Source organism: Miniopterus schreibersii, assembly GCF_964146895.1.
Source record: "Miniopterus schreibersii genome assembly, chromosome: 12".
NCBI classification, from domain to species: Eukaryota; Metazoa; Chordata; class Mammalia; order Chiroptera; family Miniopteridae; genus Miniopterus; species Miniopterus schreibersii.
Window position 1 is genome coordinate 36,287,967 of NC_138112.1, and position 11,051 is coordinate 36,299,017.

At 44.2% G+C, this 11,051-nt stretch overlaps 1 protein-coding gene across 3 annotated transcripts in view; it reads left to right on the forward strand.

Annotated features, from left to right (window-relative positions):
* FCHSD2 (FCH and double SH3 domains 2) overlaps window positions 1–11,051 on the forward strand; it is a 170,564-nt gene extending 159,513 nt beyond the window's left edge. For 2 of the 3 annotated variants that reach the window (XM_081152978.1, XM_081152976.1), the window contains 6 exons: window positions 2,757–2,840; window positions 2,961–3,138; window positions 3,438–3,658; window positions 4,656–4,785; window positions 4,927–5,009; window positions 6,857–9,008. In XM_081152978.1, the coding sequence (XP_081009104.1) occupies window positions 2,757–2,840; window positions 2,961–3,138; window positions 3,438–3,658; window positions 4,656–4,785; window positions 4,927–5,009; window positions 6,857–6,940 (780 nt within the window). In that variant the 3' untranslated portion in view covers window positions 6,941–9,008. Of the gene's footprint in view, window positions 1–2,756; window positions 2,841–2,960; window positions 3,139–3,437; window positions 3,659–4,655; window positions 4,786–4,926; window positions 5,010–6,856; window positions 9,009–9,923 lie in introns of those variants that run through there. The other variant, XM_081152977.1, reaches the window with a different exon arrangement.

Consider the following 11,051-nt stretch of genomic DNA (forward strand, 5'->3'; position numbering starts at 1 on the left):
AGTAAGCCCACAATGGCAGACAGCTAACTAGAGTGCCGTGGTAGTCAGTGTTAAAGGGATGTGCAGAGCCTTACGAGAACGGGGAGGAAGCAGCAGCCAGCTCCTGTGGGTAGTCTGGGAAAACATGAGCTGAGCCTCAAATCGTGAGTAATAATAGTAGCTGCCATTTAGGAAGCACTGTGTGCCTGGCACCATCAATATATTTTGTCTAATCCCTATAAGGAAGATATTATCAACCAACCCATTAATTCAACAAATATGACTTGAGCCCCTTCCATGTACCTAGAGAACTAGGCTCTAGGATATAGCATTGATCAGCACAGATAAAAATCTCTGCCGTCGTGGGTGGAGCTTACATTCTAATAGGAATAAAAAGAAAACTGAGGCTCAGAGAGGTCTTATGGTCACTTGCCATAGAAACAGACTGAGGTTGGACGTGATCACTCAGTAATCTAAATCCATTCACTGGATGGGAAAGAGGCAGAAGGGCCTGCTGGAAAGAAGGACCAGCCTGATATAAAGCATAGAGGCAAGGAAGATGTGTGTTCAGAGAACAGGGACTAGGTGCTGGGGCCGGAGCATCAAGAGACCATGGGAACCAGGCTCCGGAAGGTCTTGAGGGTCTTGAGTGCTGTGCAAAGGACCTGACCTTGTCAAGTGGAAGAATTGGTCACTGCTTGGGGATGGTATGATCAAGATAGTGTCTGCTTATATAACATTGTTGGACAACTTGAATGGACCTCTATGACTTTTTTACAAGGACAGCAATATATTAGTCTTTTTTTTATTGATTGACTTTTTTATTTTTTTTTTTGAGAGAGAGAAACATTGATTTGTTGTTCCACTTATTTATGCATTCACTGGTTAATTTTTTTTATTTTTATTTTTTTGAGAGGGTTGGGGAGAGAGAGAAACACTGATGTGGGAGAGACACATCCATCAGTTACCCCCTGCACATGCCTCAAGCAGGGACCAAACCTGCAGCCTAGGCATATGCCCTGACTGGGAATCGAACCCGAGACCTTCTGGTGGTACAGGACAGTGCTCCAGCTAACTGAGCCGTGCCGGCCAGGGCTATTGATTGATTCTTGTTTGTGTCCTGGCTGGGGATCGAACCCTCAGCCTTGGCATATCAGGACGATGCTCAGACAGCTGAGCTACCTGGCCAGGGGACAGCAATATATTTAAAGGTGTTCTTATCCCTCCTGCTTGGCTCTCTCACACATTGAAGTCTGGTTGTATTGATATTTTTTAAGTCTTGCCATGGAATTAGGAAAAAGATCTTTGTTATATAGGTGCCTTTTGCTGGTATTTTGAAGGCATAATGTGGTTTCAGATTAGCAAAGAAATCCCATTGGAAAAGCTGTCAAGAACCAGTGAGGCCGGCCGGAGTGGCTCAGGTGGTTGTCGGCTCCATTCCCAGTCAGGGCACATACCTGGGTTGCGGGTCTGATCCTCACTTGGGGCACATATAAAAGGCAACTGATCCATGTTTCTCTCTCACATCGACGTTCCTCTCTCTCTAAGCATGTCCTCAAGTGAGGATTAAAAAAAAAAAAAAGAACCAGTGAGCTTTTTCTCCTCATATTTTGAGATCAGAGGTAATTTACTTAACATTCTGGTCCTGGAGTAATATTTCTGTGATTGGTCAGTCATTTTCAGTACTACTATTCTGTCTCAAGCAACGTCCAGAATCTGGGTTTGATTAAATGTTTTAATACACATGAAATGGAAATGAGTCTTAGGAAAGTGACCCATTTTTTTGCCATTTTTGCTTGTGTAACTTGGAGATAATTCACACTTTGAGGCTGAGATCTGAAAAACTAGATGGTCTCAGGTGGTAGTTTTAACTGATCTTGGGACTTGAGGGAAGCTTTTAAGATTGTTCCCTAGAGAGCCAGAAGATGCCAGCAGCCCCCTCCCTACGTACGGGTGACAGACAAGTCTCTCTCCAACCCCTCTGCAGAGCCCCTGAGGGTTTGCCCTCAGGTTCTACGGCCTCAAGGGCAGTATCTGGGTGGCTGGTGCTCGTGAACTCCTGCTGTCAGGGAGAATAAAGCCGGCACAGTTAGCAGCTCGTGCAGAAGCACCTGAGTGGATCAGCCCAGTCTCCACAGTTAAGTTGGAGCATAATAAATCCAAATTTTGACAAATCTCAATCATTTCCTTTCCTACAACTTTCTTCTCTTGGCTACAGTTTGCCAGTGATTCCAGATGAATTCTAGGCACCGCTCAGGCTATCATCCAATCCATGTACATAGCTCCTTGCATTTCACAGCATGCACCTCCACAGTGGCCCTCTGGTTCTAATTCAGTGCTTTCTCCTTTGCCTGTGCTTCCCAAATCATCATGGCTCTGTGTTTATTCATCCCACATTGACTCCCCAATCCTCCTGAGAAGGGCAGGATTGTCATTTTTGAAGAAATGGAGGCATCAAGAAGTTGAATAACTCATCAGTAGATGCAGGTGCTGGAGCCGGAGCCCTGCTCCCCTTCCGCAGACTGCAGTGTTCACTGAGCCTCATTGCCTCTTCAGGACTCCGTTTCTCCAGTTTTGGTTGTGGCTTTATTTTGTATCATTTTTTTTTTAAATAAAACTTCATCTCATTATGATAGTTTTACAACACTTAAATTTTTATGTTCAATACGTTTTCAAAATCATTTCAATATTTTGATCCACAGTTTTTGTTATGATCAGCTCACATCTGCTCTTTATCTAACTTTTTTAATTTTGTCCATGACCATCCTACATTGCAGGCTTCTCAACCAGATGAGTTGACCATTGAGGAGCATGAGGTGTTAGAAGTGATTGAAGATGGAGATATGGAAGACTGGGTAAAGGTATATTCCTTTGCTCATATCGCCCTTTCTTGTGCCATTTTCAGGAGTGTGTTTCGGTTCTTGTTATGCCCTGTCCAGACTGTGTGTGCAAACCTGTTTTGTCACATGTCTTTTACTCAGGCTCGAAATAAAGTTGGTCAAGTGGGGTATGTACCAGAAAAGTACCTCCAGTTTCCCACCTCGAACAGTCTGCTGAGCATGCTGCAGTCCCTGGCTGCCTTGGACAGTCGGTCACACACATCCAGCAATTCCACGGAGGCCGAGCTCGTTTCAGGCAGCCTCAACGGAGATGCCAGTGGTAAAGACTGAAACAAGGCACTCTTTATCTGATCTCATTTGGCCTAAACTGTATTTCCCTGGAGTCAGCCTTCAGTAGATTTCGCAACTCCATTCCTATTCTATAATATTTTTCCTTTATTTAGTCACTTTTATCCTTTACAGTAGAACCCTAAAGTTGATCTTCAGTGGGTAAAAAATTACAGCTTTACTCTTACTCTGTACAATGCTCTCGGTTGTCGCATGAGCGAGCATAGCGGGGGTCACAAGTTACCTGGCTGTCATTGTTCTCACTGCATTTTTCTCTCCTTGCTACCCTAGTCTGTTTCGTGAAAGCACTTTATGACTATGAAGGTCAGACAGATGATGAATTATCTTTCCCGGAGGGAGCAATCATCCGAATCTTGAACAAAGAGAACCAGGATGATGATGGCTTTTGGGAAGGGGAATTCAGCGGGCGGATTGGAGTTTTCCCATCAGTGCTGGTGGAAGAACTTGCAGCCTCAGAAAATGGTGACACTCCAGGGATGAGAGACATTCAGGTATGTGAGAAAGCTGAGTTAAAATATTTAAAGGAAATGACTCCCAAGGGGTCTGTGGACCCATGCAGAAGTGGGCTTTGGTCTCAGCCTCACCCTCACCACTCCAGCCCTGTTGCCAGGTTTCTGCAAAACCGAGTTTGGGAAAGCAGGGACTCCTCGGTCAGGCTCTGTGTAATGGCTGTGTTACACCTCTCCTCTCCCATATTCTGTTCTCTGAATCTGTAAACCAAAAACTGAATTGTATGTGACATACAAAAGAATGGTTTGGAAGAGAAACAGAAACAGACCAGAGAGGGAATGTATTGTCTCTGGTTAGTTTATGTAGTAAAAGTATTAGCTTGCTCTTTGTCTCCCTCACTGTAGAGCCTCCTGCCCAGCCCAGGTTGTGGCGTCCATTTCAGAGAATTGATGAGCCTGCCAGAGCCCCGGTACACTCGTGGCCCTAAGCTTAGCTAATTATAGCAGAACTTGCCTTTACAGGAGACCCCTAATTCAGATCTGTCACAGCAAGCCCAGCAGGTCCAGGACCATAAGGAACATGTTTTGTTTGTGTGGTATTGTCACCACTTAGCCTGACATTTATAAAACCTGGGGAAGTCAGAAACTCAGCCAGTTATTTTATTTTTCACACACACACACACACACACACACACAAAATACAACTTGTTCCCTTTTTTGTTCTTCACTGAATTTACCGAATTGACTAATTTGGCATGTTTTCAATAGAACTTTAGAGAATGGTTTGACTTGATAACTGTTTAAGATGAACTATAATCAGTAGTATAATGAGATTTGTAAGAGGAAAAAGTTAAATGCAACACAAAATTGAGCTTTGGGGTGGTTAGTTCAGGCTCATGTGCTTCTAATGAGTCTGGTAAAAAAATGTCAACGGTCATAACTCAGCTCCAGAGAAAAGTAACTAGTCTGAAGTAGTCAGGAAAGCCAGTTAGCCCGGCCTTCCTGAGGTGATTACTCTGTAACCCCTTCCCTCCGGCAGATCTCTCCATCGCCCAAGCCGCCCGGCGCCCTGCCTCCACTGCCGCTGTACGACCAGCCTCCCAGCAGCCCCTACCCCAGCCCGGACAAGAGGAGCTCCCAGTACTTCCCCCGCTCTCCCTCAGCAACCGGTAAGGGTCCTCCTGACGCTGGTCAAAGTGGCTTTTCATTCAGAAATCCACTTGTTCACCTGAAAAGCAAACAGACTCGCGTTAGCATTTTCATTGCTCAGCTACACAAATAAAATGAGCTGCTTTGGTTCCCTCCCTTAGAAAACAGCGTCCAGGCGGAATCGCCAGGGTTCTCACAGGCACCGAGGCATACTCCCGAGACTGCATATGGCAAGCTGCGACCTGTAAGTCTCTTAGCGGGCAGGACTGTGGAATGCACAGTTCTTCCAAACTGAACATTAGAAGTTAACGTCTCCCCGTGTTGTTACTAATTCCCCCATGCGAGGTGGGATGGGTTTGGGAAGGTAAAAGAGCTCTTGAAAAGCAAGAGGATAAAAATCCACACAGCCTGGGAGATCCGGTCTACACTGGCACTTTCTTCTGAGTCACGATGACATTCAGGATGATAGCTGTGAAAGTATTTAAATTGTAACAAGCTCTGTGAGCATTAAAGTGGTCTAATTTGTGAAACAGAGCACTTTTTTTTTCAGCAAGCATTTACTGAGAACCTATTCTCCAGGCTTATAGTTGCACCTGTGAGGGACACTGAGATGAAATAAAACATACTTCATGCCCTTTGAGGTTTGAGAGCTTCTGTTCTCAAAGAGAATCTACTCTTAAATAATCACCTCTGCTTAACTTCTCACCCCCTGCCTGCCACCACCCCCACCTCACTGTGAAGCAGCTCTTCCCAGGCCATGACTTTCACCTGCTAACCCAGTGCCTACTTTGCAGTTTTATTTTCCTGGACCCCTTTATCAGCATTTGACAGTATTCCTTGGACCACTCATTTCCTTTGGCTTTGTTGAGTGGCTTGTAAAGGACTTGGTTCTTTATCCTAAATGTGATAGGAAGTCAATTGTAAGGTTGTAAGCAGGACAGTGATATGACTGCATTTTTAAAACAAACATTACTATGCCAGCTAAGTGGGGAATGAATGGAAGGTGACTTAATGGACATGGGGAGCCATTAGGAAGCTGGAGAAGTGGTCTAAGCAGAACGGGCCAATAGCATATGGACTGGTGGGAAGCAGCAGCGGAGAAAAGTGGGCCAGTGTGTTGCACAACCCTTTCTTTCCTGGTTCACTTTCTGCCTCTCTGCCCTTCCTGCTGATGTTTCTTTGGGTTCTGTCCATGGACTACTTCTCCTGAAATCATTAAACTGATGCTCCTTGTGTAATCTCATCTACTGCCACGGCTTTAACAACTGTTTATTTACTGACAACTCCCAGATTTATAACTGCCACTCCGATCTCTTCCCTGAGCTTCAGACTTGTGGGCATCTCAGTGTGTATGTACCAAACCCCCAGAACTCAGCAAAAATGAGTTAATTGTCCTCTCTACCAATGCTCTGGTCTTCCCACAAATAGTCATCACCAAGTCCTGCCATGTTTACCTTGGAGACAGCTGTCAATCTTTCCACTTCTCTACTCCTCACTGCCAGTGCCAGTTCAGGCTAACCGCAGCTCTCATTCAGATGACTACAGACATCTACTAAATTGTCATCTTATCTATACCTTTGCCCACCTCCGCTCTTTTCTCCAAACTGTTACCTAACATCTTTTTACATATCTGATAATGCTGTTTAAAATTAACCAAGGACTCCTCTCTGCCTACAGAACAAAGCTCAGATTTCATGGCTTAACCCCACTCTACTTCTTTAGTGTTCTCTCTTGCAACTCTCCTTCCAAGACATACTCCAAGGTTTTCAGTTCTCCAAGCGTTGCTCTCTCTTACTCCCAACTCCAGGCCTGTGCTATGGATGCAGCTTTTAGGGCCTCAGTCACTCTTGTGCCCATGAGGCTTTCAGCCTAGGCAAGAACCTGGTTCTGTGGATTTCACATGTAATCCAGAATAACTCCTCCTCGATGTGGGAAAGAGTGAAAATTAGGTTGAAAGCACATGCTCAGAACATTTCTGAGGCCCCTGGGGGACCATGTCCTTGGATAAATGACTGGTTGAGGTTTGGATGCTTCATTCAGGTACTGAATCCAGAAGCTGACTGACAATTTGTGTAATTGTTTCCTGCTCAGGTCCGGGCAGCTCCCCCTCCGCCTACACAGAACCACCGAAGGCCAGCAGAGAAGATCGAGGATGTGGAAATCACACTGGTGTGATGATGGGTTTGCCCGTCTGTTACTGCTACAATCAAGGTCAGGCTTGGAGTTTGGCCAGTCTTGTTTTTTAGGCACCTTTGCATGATGATGACTCTTGAACAGAGCGAAAACCAGGAGGATTATATGTGACTGGTTGGCCTGGTGGACTCCTCCCACATGTTGAATATTTTGTGCCTTTTTTTGTTGCCATTTTCTATGTCATCTCTCCTACCATAGCACAAATTCTAGCGGGCCCTCGAAACAGAGGGACAGCCCTTGTGCCTAACAGTGGTCCATTTTTATATGAGACTCAAGACCAGGCCTCGTTCAGGGCACAGTCACAGAGAAACTGATCATGTGCACTCGTACAGTATATTACTGTGGCCACAGGATGTGGCAGAGATTCTCATCTTCAAGTGGCTTTTGCTTATCTGATTAAGTTTAATCAGATCATGTTGGCTACATGAGGAAGCAGAAGGAGGGATTTTGGGGGAGGCTGGCTCCTCCCTGCAGTTAGTCCCCAGACTGAGAAAGTGGAACCTTATTGGAAACAAGTGGACTGACCTGAGTCTAGCGCCAATTGCATTAATGCACATCTCTTCCACAACTAACAGATTTAAAACAATAACAGTGTCTTTTGTATTAATATTTATGCCATTCATTTAGTATTAGTGGAGCTAATATGGAGGGGCTGAACTAGCAGCCAAATCTTGTCCATCACATAGAATAGTAGAAAGGAGGCTGCAGCTAAGGCAGAAATGGAGCTTCCAGATCTGAAATGAGCCGATTTAATGTTCTTTTTGTATCTGGGTATTTTTCATCTTAATTTTTGCAGCACATACTCTTCTGACCAGTATCCTTAGGCTCTGAATGTCTAGGTAAATCGGGGACACATACTTGCCTTGTTGAGCTGCTCTACTGGAGAGCCCCAGCATCGTTTTACTCCCAAGCCAGTGTACTGGCCCTGCCAGCCAGGTTGTGACTGGTCCAGCCCAGCGGTCACCCCCAACAGAAAATGCAGCTTCCCAGGTCCCACTGACCTGACATTTCCTTGGGAGGAAGAACCTGTGGCTCGTGGAGGAAACCAGCTTCCTATGAAAAAAGGACTAAAGGATTGCACATCCCGCACAAGTGCAAATTGATGAGAAAAGACAAGTTCTCTGCATCGTAGGGAGAGCCAGGGTAACATCCTCCACGGGCCGGCCAGCCCACGGAGCAGGTGTCCCAGAGCAGGCCTCTGCTGGCTCTCTACTTCCTATGGAAGACAGGGAGTGTGTTACCTAGGGACTAAGGGATATTTGCCAGTTGCTTTTTTTTTTTTTTTTTTAAGAAGTCAAATTTGCAGGATTTAATCTAAAAGATTTATTATGCTTTGAAAACTCCTAAGACTCTAGAAACTTGAAATGCTCGCCAAATGTCCCCATGGGATTTTTTTAAGGTCATAGCTGAAGAAATTTTCAATTAGTCATTTGATCATTTCAGCGACAATACCCATTGATGAATCTTCTCCGTGATTTGGGGTTTTTTTGTTTCTTTTTTTGTTTTTGTTGTTGTTTCTGCATTTCTTAACTAGTTGATCTATTTGAGGTCTTTTTGTGTTATCAAACTTATTCTTAAGTTTAAAAAATAAATTAAAAGGGTGGTTTTTTAAAAAAGATTTTAAAGTTTGCCTACACGTTAAACATCTTCAAAGCACTTTAAAAATCTTCAAAGTGCTTAAATAAGGCAGTTCTTGCCACCCAGTCTTGTATTCTCTCTTTATTTAGCCAAATTGTCCTTGAATCTGGGTTTTCCACATTCTCAGAGGGTTATTTGAAATTTTGTTATATTTTAAATATTTTTTGGAAGAGCTGCTAATTTTATTTTTAAAAAACGAACTTATAAAAATAAGCCTCCTTTTTAAGAAGAACCCCTCCTTCCAGGACATGTAACCCAGCATCCCAGCGCACAGGGCCGGGCTCAGAGGGAGCACCTCTGTGCAAATGTGCTTTCTTTACGTAAAGTGGCTGTAAAAAGTTTGTATTTATTATGTATAAAATGTTGAATAATAAAAAAATGGAATTAAGTTTTCTAAGTTTACTTATAAAAAGATTTGGGTACACAGACTTTTCCAAATAGACAGTGTTTCTTATAAAGAGATACTCTTAGGCTCTCCTTTAACCATACAACAGATACAAAGAGGGGGAAGTAAATTAATACATGGGACAAACAGTCCCTGATGCCACCCACCTGCCAGGTATAACATTCTGGACCCTAGAGATAGTAATAAATAAGCTGTGGCCTTTGCTTTCAAGATTCTTTTCAGGGTGGGGGGACAGGTACATACATGACAGTACCGTGTGACATGTGCTGGGAGGGGAGGACAGTGTGCTGAGGGAGCTGAGCATGGAGCTCTGATTCTGCAGCTGGAGGGACAAGAGGAAGGTCACTGAAGTCCCCTCGGAGGATGTAACCACTGGCTTCTAGGAAGTGGGAATTCTGGACTCCGCAGCCCTTTCCTCAACCTCCACCCTAAGGAGTAATGAGTCAAGCAGAGTGTATACTGGTCCCAGGCGTGGATGGATTCCTGGTTAAAGGCTGAATCCCTCTGGCTCCCAGCCAGCCACACTGAGGACCAGGACTCGGCATGTTTGGGGAGAGACCCCACAGCTCTCCTTTCCAGAACTGCACACATGTGATATGTATTCTGGATATTTTCTGGGCATAAAACTCATATGTATATACATTGCCTTTTTATATAAATGGGATTGTATAATACATTTCGGTTTACCTTATTCTTTTTGAAGGCTACATTATATTCCATTGTCTGAGCATAATTTAAACATTCGTATAGTGATGAGTGTTAAGGCTGTATCCATGCATTTGCTATTAGAAAGTTGAAATTAACATCTTTGTGTATAATTCTTCATCAGTTTGTTCCAGTAAAAATAATTGGGCAGATTTCTAAATATGTAATTTGAGAGTCAAAACAGTATTGTGTGTGTTTAATTTTTAATTTTTTTAGATTTTGCCAAATTGGCCTCCAAAATGATTGCGTCCATTGACACTCCCACGGTGACAACATGGACTTTGGAGTCAGAAGGTCTGAGTGAAATCCTGGCTCCCACTTGGCAGCTGTGGGAACTGAACCTCAACATGCTCATTGGACACCTGAGAGTAATACTGTGGATCCAAGAAGGACACACAAAGTGAGCAGCACAGGGTGGTCACCACAAACATTCCTCGTTAACCTCTTCCACATTCGGAGTCCTCTCCTTCAGAACCAGGGCCCTTGCTACTCCTCCAACCTCATAGTAACACAGGGTTGCCATGAGGTCCAAGGGAAGGAGCATGTGTGAAGTGCTTTACCATAAATATGAGGATTGTCAGTGCACATGAAATATAGTTTCCATCTTCTGCCTTCTGCTGCTAATGAAAGCTGCTCACATTTGAGACTGCTATTGGCATCAAAGGTTCAGTCTGTAACCCAGGAACAGAGTTAAGCTAATGGCCCCACCCCAATGTCATAGCTACATTTTGGCTTCCTTCATCATGGGAACTAACTGTAATGCGGTCAAGTCCCATTCACAGCCTATCACCTAGATCCCTTTCCTCTCTGACCTTCCACCTCAGCCCACATCCACAAGCCAGAGAAGCAAGAGAGAAGATGTTATCTGGCCTTAAATCTGCCACCATTCAATGGATGATGACCTTTCCCTATGAGCTGCCACATCCCCAGCTTTAAAAGAAGTAAAATCAGATGACTTCCAAGGACTTACGCAACTCATGTGTGCCAGATAATTCACTTTCTAGACGCAGAGTGAGAACATCACACAGAAAGGTTGCAGTATTTGAGAACAGATTAACACACACAGATTTCTCGGGATGGCCAGAAATTGGAAAGGAAACCCAAGCCACTGGACTGTGCCCTTGGACAAAGCAAACCCTCATCTTCCAGGTTGTGATCACATCCCAGGCTCCACTGTTCGCTCGCTGCCCAAGGAACCCAGCTGCAGCTTTGGGTGTGGGGCCAGTAACTGCCTAACCTTCTCTGAGTGGCCTTATGACAATTTGGCTGCTCTCTTTGCTTTTATTTTGCTCATTATGAAGTTGTTCTTTATGACAAAAATATAACCAAGTTACAAAAATGTTA